We start from the raw sequence: 11,101 nt of genomic DNA on the forward strand, positions 1-11,101 counted from the left end.
AACGAGCAATTCTCCTGGCCTTTGAGCCAGCTTATAGACTGCTGAGTTGCTCGTTCGGCTCCGGCTACGGGTGCAAAATGCAGCCGTACCCCCGACCAGCTAGGCAGGGCCTCATGGCCTGACGCCTAGTTCCTCTGCCGGGCTCTCAAGATAGCCCCTCCTGCCAACGTGCAGGTAAACATTAAAAAAAAAAAAAGATATACTGCCATTAGGGACACGCCAGCCCTCGTCGGGCGAGCAGCAGCCGGCACTTCCGCCGGTTGTAGACTGCCTGGGGCCTTATTCAGAAAGCAGGTTGTAAGCCTTACAACGGTGGAAGGCCGAGGTACAACCTCTGCCGAATTCAGGAAGCATCCGGGAGGTTGTAAAGGAGTTGTAAGGAGGATGTAAGTTACGACCTCTACGGAGTTGGTGTAACTCTCACAACCTTCTTTATATTGACATGAAATATGTCATAATTAGTGTTTCTTGACAAAGAAATAAAAGTAAGAGGTAATATGGGAAATTCCTTCCATAAAAGCGAGATGGTACAGGGATTGCGTTTGTTTACATCCTCAGTCAGACCACTGCCAACACCCACGATGGATATTCTTATCGCTGTTCTGCATGACCGTGCTTTAAGGAGAGAAAGGATAATACGTGATCACCTTGACCCTCTCTCCGTGAGTGATGCGGAGCTCGTCAGTCAGTACAGACTCCCTCGACAAGAGCTTACTCGGCTGATAGCGGAGCTGGAGCCCTATCTACAGAGGAGGACGAGGAGGGCACACGCCATCCCCCACCTGCACACAGGTGCTGCTGGCACTGATAATGTATGCCAGCGGCTCTTTCCAACAAGTTATTGGAGACATTACCGGTAAGTTTTCTTATTAGCAATAATACCAGCGGTAAGAACCCCTGAATACGACACCCAACTCAGTGTAGCCACTGAGTTTTGTAGTAGCAGTATCCTTTTAACCCTTCATAATTAAACTAGGCGTTTGTTATCACCAAGCTTCACCTAGATGTATCTGTAATGTAATCGAACCATATCCTTAATGAAAAAAGAAATGAGTGTCCAGGAATTTTCGGAATTTGGGAAGTTTCATGTCACCCACCATTTTTTCATGAAACATATAACCCCCCTGTTTTTAAAGTGATTCATGCAACTGTGACCTTGAATTCCATCAGAAAAAACTATTTTCTGAGATACTCCCCCACTTCCACCACAAATATATACAAATATATACAAATAGTGACCACAGAACAGTTCGTTTTAGCTTAGACTGGGCGGTGACCCGCGAACCAAACCCAGTGTTAGTGCCAGATTTTAGAAGAGCAAATTACGAGGGGCTTCGAAGACATCTTGAAGAGATAAACTGGGATAATTTAGGGATACATGAGGGCCAGCACTGCGGATTAGAGAGCCAGGAGAACCAGGTAGAAATGTGTTACGATAATTTAGTTAGAGTAATAGTAGAGGGGCAAGGACAGCATATACCACAGCGAACACTTAGAAAAGAAAACAATGACCCCAAGTGGATGACTCGTGGACTAAAACACGAGATAGGGTTAAAGAAGAGAATTTATCAGAAAATAAAGAATGGTGAGACACATTTCAGGGGCCGGTATGTCGAACTATCTAGATTAGTGAAGAAAAACACCAGGATGGCAAAAAGGAATTATGAGATCAAAGTAGCAAACGAGGCAAAAGTAGTCCTAAGGGCTTCTTTCAGATGTAGAGAACAAAAACACGGGAGAAAATTGGACCGCTGAAAACAAACACAGGGGAGCTAGTAGAAAATTACGATAATATAAGCACATTGTTGAACGACTACTTCCATTCAGTATTCACACAAGAAGATCGAACGACTATTCCAGAAAGGGTTCAGGTGTACGAGGGCGGGGATGGCGATAAATTGAGAGATATAATCATTACCAGGCAAATAGCTCAGGATGAGATAGATAAGCTAAAGAGGAATAAGTCGCCAGGTCCTGACGGGACTTTTCCGAGGGTATTAAAGGAATTAGGTGATGTAATCAGTGGTCCACTAACCGACATCTTTAAGATGCCGGTAAATACTGGCTATGTGCCCAGCTTATGGAAAGTAGCTAATGTGACGCCGATTTTCAAAAAGGGGACAGGTCGGCTGCTTCAAACTATCGCCCAATTAGCTTAACATCGGTTATAGGCAAGATGCTGGAGTCCATAATAGCCAGGAACATTCGGAAGCATCTAGAGAAACACAGCTTAATTCATGAATCGCAGCATGGGTTCACGAAAGGTAGGTCATGCCTCACTAATCTCTTGTCCTACAGTAAAGTATTTGAGGCGGTAGACAGAGATGAAAATTATGATGTAATCTATCTTGATTTTGGTAAAGCGTTTGACAAAGTTCCTCACCAACGACTGTTGCTTAAATTACAGGCTCACGGTGTAGAGGGTAAGGTTTTGAACTGGGTAAACACATGGCTTAGCAATAGGAAGCAAAGAGTGCAAATCAATGGTAAAAGATCTGACTGGGGATGTGTTACGAGTGGGGTCCCACAAGGCTCGGTATTAGGTCCACTCTTGTTTATTATTTATATCAATGATTTAGATACAGGAATTAGTAGTGATGTCAGTAAGTTTGCGGATGATACCAAGATCGGTAGAGTAATTGAGTCGGATCAGGACGCTAGTATTCTCCAGGATGAACTAAACAGATTGTATGATTGGGCGGATAAATGGCAGATGGAGTTCAATGTAGGGAAGTGCAGTATTCTGAGTGTAGGTAGGAACAACCCCTCTCACAACTATTGCTTAAATGACACTCTCATAAGCAGGTCTGGGTGAGATAGATATTTAGTGGTCTTAGTGAGCTCTGATCTCCGTCCAAGGGCACAATGCATTCAAGCTAGAAATCGAGCAAATAGGGTACTGGGATTTATTTCAAGGAGCGTAAGCAACAGAAGCGCCGAAGTCTTCCTCAAACTATATTTAGCATTAGTTAGACCTCATCTTGACTATGCGGTTCAGTTCTGGTCATCTTACTATATAATGGATATCAAAATGTTAGTATCAGTGCAGAGGAGGATGACTAAGATGATTCAGGGGTTGAGAAACTTGCCATACGAGGAAAGACTCAAACATTTAAACTTGCATTCTCTAAAAAGGCGAAGGGTGCGTGGAGACATGATCGAGGTTTATAAATGGATGAAGGGCTTTAATAAGAGAGATATTCATAAGGTTTTGTTGGTAAGAGAACCGGGTAGGACACGAAATAATGGGTTTAAACTGGATAAATTCAGATTCAAGAGGGACATAGGCAAAAATTAGTTTACCAACAGGGTTGTGGATGAGTGGAATAGGCTTAGCAGTCATGTGGTGAGTGCCAATACAATTGTCACATTCAAAAATAGATTAGATAAATTCATGGACAGCGACACTAGGTGAGATTAGATACAAGGGAGCTTAGGGTCAAAGGAACTGCCTTGCATAGGCCTACCGGCCTCGTGCAGATTCCAACGTTCTTATATTGGGAACCAAACCGGTACCTATAGAACAACTGGTCATCCCAGACAAATACGTCCCCGTGACGCTTAAGCTGGTCCATAACACACCCATTGCGGGTCACCCAGGAAGAGACAAGACGCTATCTGTCACCAGACGAGAATTCTACTGGCCCACATTACGGGTTGATGTAGAAAAACATGTCGCACATTGCGTCGTTTGCCCTAAGCACAAGGGGTCCGTAAAAGGGCCAGCACCTATGTTGCAATACCCAGTACCAGAGGCGCCATTGGATGTTGTTAATATAGACTTATTACAGCTCCCCCAGAGCCATCATGGTTCGCGCTACTTATTGGTGCGCGTCGACCAGTTCTCTAGGTTCTAGCGCCTCTCAAGGACAAGACAGCCACACGCGTGGCCCATGCCCTCGTGACTCACGTGTTGTGTCCACATTCGTCTCCTCGAATTCTTTTGAGTGACAATGGCACCGAGTTTAGGAACTCAGTATTGAGCGAAATAAGCGCTCAGTTTAACATCACGCAATCCTTCATCACAGCTTACCACCCAGCTGCTAATGGGTTGGCGGAGAGGGCTAATAGGAAAATCTTACAGGTCCTCAGGCCTATCGTGAACGATCTCCACGATAACTGGGAGGATTGGCTATCGCATATAGCCGCTTCCATAAATACGTCGGTAAACGACTCTACGGGGAAGTCTCCCTACTGCATCTTATATGGGGTGGAGAAACAACTTCCGTACGACTTCCTAACAATCCCTCAACAACCTCTCTACAACATTGATAGGTACGCACAACAGCAGATGCATATGTTTTCTAAGATACACTCCGATGTTAGGTGTACGTTAAAAGCTACGAAGGTTGAAATGATGTCAAAACAACACAAACAGGCCGTCCTGGTGAAATTAATAGAGGGTGACACAGTCATGATTAAGCAAGCGGAAAGGAGTTCGAAACTGGGGGCTAAATTTGTGGGTCCTTACCGTGTTGTTCGGAATGTCAGGGGAAATCGGTTCGAGGTTCTCGAGTCGAATAGTGGAGTCAGTCTAGAAGTTCACAGTGATCGTCTGAAAGTAATTCCCTCACCTTTGGACCTTGATATTGGTAATTCCCCCTCAGAGTCAAATGTTCAACAAGATAATCCCAACACCCATAGCTATAACTTGAGACCACGGGTTTAAATACTTCATTCCCACCACTTTCAGATCATGATGTTGCGTTTTCTGACCATCTTGTTGTCCCTCGGCTCCCTGCTTGCAGCAACACCCATCCACCTGAAGCCTGGTGCCCTCACGGCACACATAGGAGAGGTCTTCCTCATAGAAGATGTGCTCCTCGTAAAATATCCATATACTTCCTTGACCAACACCACGGACACAATCAGGATAGTCTCAGAAAAACTGCTCGGCATGGCAGACGCCATCCGGGCTACCAAGACTAGGGAATCAAAGGCACCTTCTAGTACCAACTCTCTGACTCTTTTTCAACTACTGGAGGATGGGATTCTGTTCTTACGGGGAAAAGTTGATGAGGTAAACATGGATTATAGTTTTCACTCAGTTCACTCTCGGGTAAAGAGGGGGTTGCTCAACATCGTGGGGTCCGCCTCAAAGTTCCTTTTCGGTACGGCTACCGACGAGGACGTTCGCGATTTGCGGGACCACTACGCTCATGTTCTTTCCTTTGCTGCTAGAAATCGCAGGGTGATCAACGCCACTTGTAGAAAACTTGCGCAATTGCATACTAACATTGAGGAACTGCTTGAGCAGACAAATAAGATGGTAGAGGTTATCAACATAGTTGTCAAACAGATCGACCAGGTGAATCAGTTTCTCCTCCTAGATCAGGCCTTGCATGTATTGGAAAACGTCATTAACTCCGTCGCAACGGCAAATCAGCAGGTTATTAGCAACATGGTTGATGCAGCGCACGGTAGAGTCACACCTGCCTTGTTCCCTCTACACGATTTGAGAACGACTGTCCAGATCGGGTATCAAAATTATAGCCTAACGCCTTTATTCACCCCGGACATGAGTCAATATTTTTACCCCTTGATTGAGTCCAGCCTCACCCCTGATGCCATGATCATTCATGTTCCATTTCAGACGGCGGACGTGTTTGAGGCACACGAAATTGTCCCGTTCCCTTTTTCAGCAAAGGACAGTGTGTTAGCCCTGGACACGTCCCCGTCTCTTGTTCTAATCGCGAAGGATTTCGCTCTGTATTCAACGGGTAGCTACTCACTCTTGCAGTATTGCAAGGAGACGGTCTTCGGGCGATTCTATTGCTCTGCGTCTCTCTTTGCCTTCCTTCCAGTTCGGGGAGGGGTATGCGAGATCGCCCTCACCCGCGTGAACGCGTCTGACGCTCTTTCCCTGTGCCCCTACAAGCAGCTAACACCAACGCCTGTTTTCCATAAGAACTTTCAGGGTCTGCATTATTTTTATTTCCCTCAGTCATTCTATATATCGGTCATCTGCCCGGAGGGTACCACTTATCAACGGGTTACTGGTCACTATACCATAGCGGAAGCATGCTATATCCGCTCCACTAACAGAGAGAGAGAGAGAGAGAGAGAGAGAGAGAGAGAGAGAGAGAGAGAGAGAGAGAGAGAGAGAGAGAGAGAGAGAGAGAGAGAGAGAGAGAGAAGGGGGACAGCTCACAGTTCCAGTCACGAATGCTTCTTCTAGATAGAAAACATGATTCTAAACGCGATTTCTCCCTATAATAGCCTTGATATTTATTATACGTAATTACAGGTGTCCTGTGACTTTGAATGTCTACATCCGGCTGACGACGAAAGACAAAGTGAAAAAAGACAGACTGATGGAAAAGTATCCATGCTTTGTAACGCTAAAGGGTCTTCACAACCACTCTCTTCGGTCTGTAGAAGCCCTCAACCAACTTAGGATTCTTCCCGAAACAAAAGAAACTTTCATCAAGTATTTTGAGCAAGGTAATTGTGTTATTATATAATATATATATATATATATATATATATATATATATATATATATATATATATATATATATATATATATATATATATATATATATATATATATATATATATATATATATATATATATATATATATATATATATATATATATATATATATATATATATATATATATATATATATATATATATATATATATATATATGTGTGTGTGTGTGTGTGTGTGTGTGTGTGTGTTATTCATTTGTCGGCTGCAGCCTCTGACGAGACAGCCAGACGTTACCCTACAGATACGAGCTCAGAGCTCATTATTTCCGATCTTTGGATAAGTCTGAGACCACACCACCACACACCCCATCCCCTTACCCAAGGGGGACAGTAACCCCTCGCATTGTCAGCGAAAAATCCCACTTGGGTTTGCGGGAATTGAACACGGCCCTGCGAGACGCAAGGCCGATCCGCTTCCACTGAGCTTTCGAGAGGTGTCTGAACTATCGAGAGGTGTGTGTGTGTGTGTGTGTGTGTGTGTGTGTGTGTGCGCCAGTGCATAATATTGACATTTCCCTTGTACAATTTGCAGGAATGTCAGTACCTCAAGCATCAAGACATCATGTACTAAAGTTGGGGCTGTGTGATGATCTATATGGCCAGGCAAATCATGCAATCAACCCATCGGTCCGAGCTCTACATCACATGAGGCAACGATGGATCAATGAACAACATGGGGGACTTGATAACTTATCCATGGCAGATTGCATTAGCAAATATGCCGCAAACAACCCAGAAGTGACAATAATACAGGACATAGAAGAAAGTCGCTTTTCTGTGGTGCTGGTAACTCCTTTCATGAGGAGAGTGCACACTCAGTTCAGAGAGGCTGGAGAAATCGTCTTCGTGGATGGCACAGGATGTGTTGATCAGCTCAATACATCTGTGATACCCTTCCTCTGCGCTGGACCAGCAGGAGCTGCTCCTCTTGCTCTGCTGTTTACATCTTCCCTAAATGCAGCAATGCTTACGAAAGGTGAGAGCATGTTTATCAAATGTATAGCGTGATGTTTCCTTGTCTATTGTTCAGCCTAACACAATTACCGAGCACCTGTATTATCCCGTTGTGTGTGTGTGTGTGTGTGTGTGTGTGTGTGTGTGTGTGTGTGTGTGTGTGTGTGTGTGTTTTGCGAGAGAGAGAGAGAGAGAGAGAGAGAGAGAGAGAGAGAGAGAGATTCGTATACATCTGTAACCGCTTTTTTTCTCATTACAGGCTTTCGTATGGTAAAACTAGCTGTCGGAGAAAATGCGTTCTATGGGACACAGTCACCAGAAACGTTCATGACCGACAACTGCAGCGCTATGAAAGGAGCCTTGGCAGCAACCTGGCCTGCAGCTCGACAGTTTTTGTGTGTTTTTCACGTACTCCAGCAAGTGTGGCGATGGCTACTAGACTCCAAACATGCCATAAAAAAGGAGGATCGCCAGGAGATGATGGCTACCGTGAAGTCACTGGTATATGCATCATCGAAGGGTGATTTCTTCAAAGCTTGGCAAGAGTTCAAAGCTAATCCTCTTTCACAGAGGTACACCAACTTCAGCAGGTATTGTTAAATTCTATTAATCTCATTCGCTACAAAAGTTTTTTTTTAAAAGAAAAGCACATGAGCATATCATCATACCTCTCAACGTCATTATATTACTAATACTAATATTACTAATAAGTAGTAGTAGTAGTAGTAGTAGTAGTAGTAGTAGTAGTAGTAGTAGTAGCAGTAGTAGCGTATAATATACTATAGTAGCAGCAGGCGTCTCATTAATAACACTAACAACAATTATAATAATAATTATCATAGATACCACAAGCATCACTATCTATTCAGAAAACTATGCAGTAGCAATTGTTACCTACAATGAACTTATACATTTTGGTGTATTGGTGTATTAAGCTATTGATATTACTCTTTCTTCGCTTTTCAGCTATCTACAATCATTAATGGATAGGAGGGAAGAGTGGGCCATTGCGTTCAGGGAAGGTGCAATGCTACGGGGTCACCATACGAACAATTTCTGCGAGGCAACCATGTGCATCATAAAGGAAGTTGTTCTTAACAGGTAAGCATTTAAGGGAGACAATTATTTTCAATATTGCATTTTGTATACGTGGGGTATTACAATTTATCCCCAGGTCAAATGACTGCTGGAAAAGCATGCACATAGCTTAAATGCAATTATTGATTTCCTAAAACAAATACATTAGTTTCATTTATGTAAGACTATCATTGAAGGAAGTATTAATGAATACATGTCGACTGTGGTTTATGAATTAGTTTGTAATGTGTGTGTGTGTGTGTGTGTGTGTGTGTGTGTGTGTGTGTATATCATATTTTGTTTCATTATTTCAGATGCAAGGCATACAACCCTGTGCAACTTATTGTTTTCATGGCCGAAATATTCAACGGCTACATGAAAAAAAGACTGGTAGACGTTGCACTAGGGAGACGGAAAGTGAAGAACATCAGTATGGGCACACTTTCCCTGGATGCAGTAACCCCCCTAGGAGGAGGAAAATTTCAAGTAGCAAGTCAGTCTAAGGCTTCAGTTCAATACAAAGTGGACATGCAAACTGGCTTTTGCGAGTGCGTTGTGGGACAGACTGGCTCGCTCTGCAAACATCAAGCCGCGTGTGCAGAGCACAGCATGGTAGTTCTGCCCCAAGTTTTCACTGCCACAAGTGAAAACAGGCGATGGCTGGCGTCTGTGGCAGTGGGCGAGGAAAAAACCCCTCCAGCAAGTTTTTTCGAGGGATTGCTGGAAACACCAAAAAAAGTGCATAAAGAAAATTACTCCACCTCTGCAGCTGCAGAATGTATGTATGACCAACCACTGTTGGAAAATGACTCCATTTCTACAGCTGCAGAGCTTAGTGCTATGCACGACCAGCCAATGTTGGATCGTAAAGTGAAGAGTTCTAATAATCGGAGTGGAGAATTGAATGAATTCATGGCAACTCTTCAAACTCTAAATGATAAATACGGGGATGAAAACACTGGCTCAGCCTCAAAACAGCCATAAAGAGACTGAACATGGTAAAGAGTACAAACATGCTCAATAGCATACTGTACAGTGTAGGTAGCGGTCTATGCACTAATGGAGCTGGCCGAGGAAAAATTCCGTGCCAGCCAAGCTCGGTTTCACGGCGAGGGCCAGGCAAACCAAGAGGAGCAGCACCTCTTGGAAAAGGACGCCGAGCCAGTGGTGTTGCAAAAGACCGCAAAACCAAACGGCCACGAAGTTTGTCAGCTGACATTGCCGACAACGTAGCCAATGCAAAGTCGCATGGAACTGGCCACTGAGACAATAGTACGTATTCTTTTGACCATAAGTAAGTTACTGTGTGTGAAATAATATATGTTCAACTGGTTTAAGAAATATTCATTAATTCCACCCCCATTATATATATATATATATATATATATATATATATATATATATATATATATATATATATATATATATATATATATATATATATATATATATATATATAATGAGTGAAGAAACTAATGCAGTAGTTCGCAGAAGAGAGAGAGAGAGAGAGAGAGAGAGAGAGAGAGAGAGAGAGAGAGAGAGAGAGAGAGAGAGAGAGAGAGAGAGAGAGAGAGAGAGAGAGAGAGAAGAGGGTGTCATATAAATACAATTAATAAAAAAAAAAAACATTTTGAGTGAATATATAAAGCCCTTTCACATTATATTATATCTACCTTGAGAAAAAATTACTACACGATCAGACAGAGACGCAGAGTCAGACAGACACATAGATATACCTATTCTTAGCATGATAAAGAAATAAAACATGATAAATTCTTATATATAGCCCTTTCACGTTAAATATTTACCTTGAGAAAAAATAACTACACTATACAGCATGACACAACGCACACGACGGATACGTGCATTCATACACAAATAACGGCGAGCGCACACACACACAGGTGATATGTCTAAGAACGCCGAAAATCACAGCTCGCAGCAAGTTTGTTGGAGTCACCCCTTAACCTCTAAGAACGGCGAGAATCACAGCGCGCAGCAAGTTTGTTGGAGTCACCCCTTATAGTGGGGCGGATTATAGGAAAATCATGCACATGGTGATACAAGCACCAAAATTGGCATGATGACACTCAAAGGCATACTTTACAAATCTGTCCGACTAGCCGCCTGAAAATCCAAGATGGCGGCCATTTTTCAAGATGGCCGCCAAATTGAGCTTCCGAGAATGCATTATCGCATAAATAAGGATCTACCAGGCCGATTTGAGTGATCTTGATGTCAAATTGTATGTTTTTTGGCATGCTGAATTCATTTTTGCCACTTTCAAAAGCTTTTGGCAATGCTTAGATAAAAGAAAGCAAATTCAAACAATAAAACACGTTTAATCAGAGATTCAATCAAGCACTTACAGTGTACATGAATAGCACTGGGTATTTGCACATACAAAATTATTGGACGGAGTCATTATGTTGCACAAACTGGCATAGAAAAGGAGAACACCCGATTAATACAGAAATAATAATACATCAAAACATTTCTTAATGTCCCGAAGTGAGTTCATGTGACTGTGTACTGAATTCAGCTCAGTACACTGTAGGTCGCTACTGCCCAC

The 11,101-nt window shown here is 42.9% G+C and overlaps 1 protein-coding gene across 1 annotated transcript; it reads left to right on the forward strand.

Moving 5' to 3' along the window:
- Positions 1-7,754: 7,754 nt before the first annotated feature.
- On the forward strand, positions 7,755-9,513 carry LOC126987091 (uncharacterized). The gene is made up of 3 exons (XM_050843776.1): positions 7,755-8,042; positions 8,419-8,553; positions 8,844-9,513. The coding sequence occupies exons 1-3, from the start codon at positions 7,780-7,782 to the stop codon at positions 9,511-9,513; spliced, it is 1,068 nt and encodes a 355-aa protein (XP_050699733.1). The 5' UTR covers positions 7,755-7,779.
- Positions 9,514-11,101: the final 1,588 nt, after the last annotated feature.

Source organism: Eriocheir sinensis, chromosome 6 (assembly GCF_024679095.1).
Source record: "Eriocheir sinensis breed Jianghai 21 chromosome 6, ASM2467909v1, whole genome shotgun sequence".
NCBI classification, from domain to species: Eukaryota; Metazoa; Arthropoda; class Malacostraca; order Decapoda; family Varunidae; genus Eriocheir; species Eriocheir sinensis.

Excerpts from the sequence above, each read along its gene's own strand:
- LOC126987091 (XM_050843776.1), top strand. The coding sequence starts at position 7,780 with ATGACCGACAACTGCAGCGCTATGAAAGGAGCCTTGGCAGCAACCTGG. Across the intron at positions 8,043-8,418 it reads AGGTACACCAACTTCAGCAG|CTATCTACAATCATTAATGG; the intron begins GTATTGTTAAAT and ends TTCGCTTTTCAG. Across the intron at positions 8,554-8,843 it reads AAGGAAGTTGTTCTTAACAG|ATGCAAGGCATACAACCCTG; the intron begins GTAAGCATTTAA and ends TCATTATTTCAG.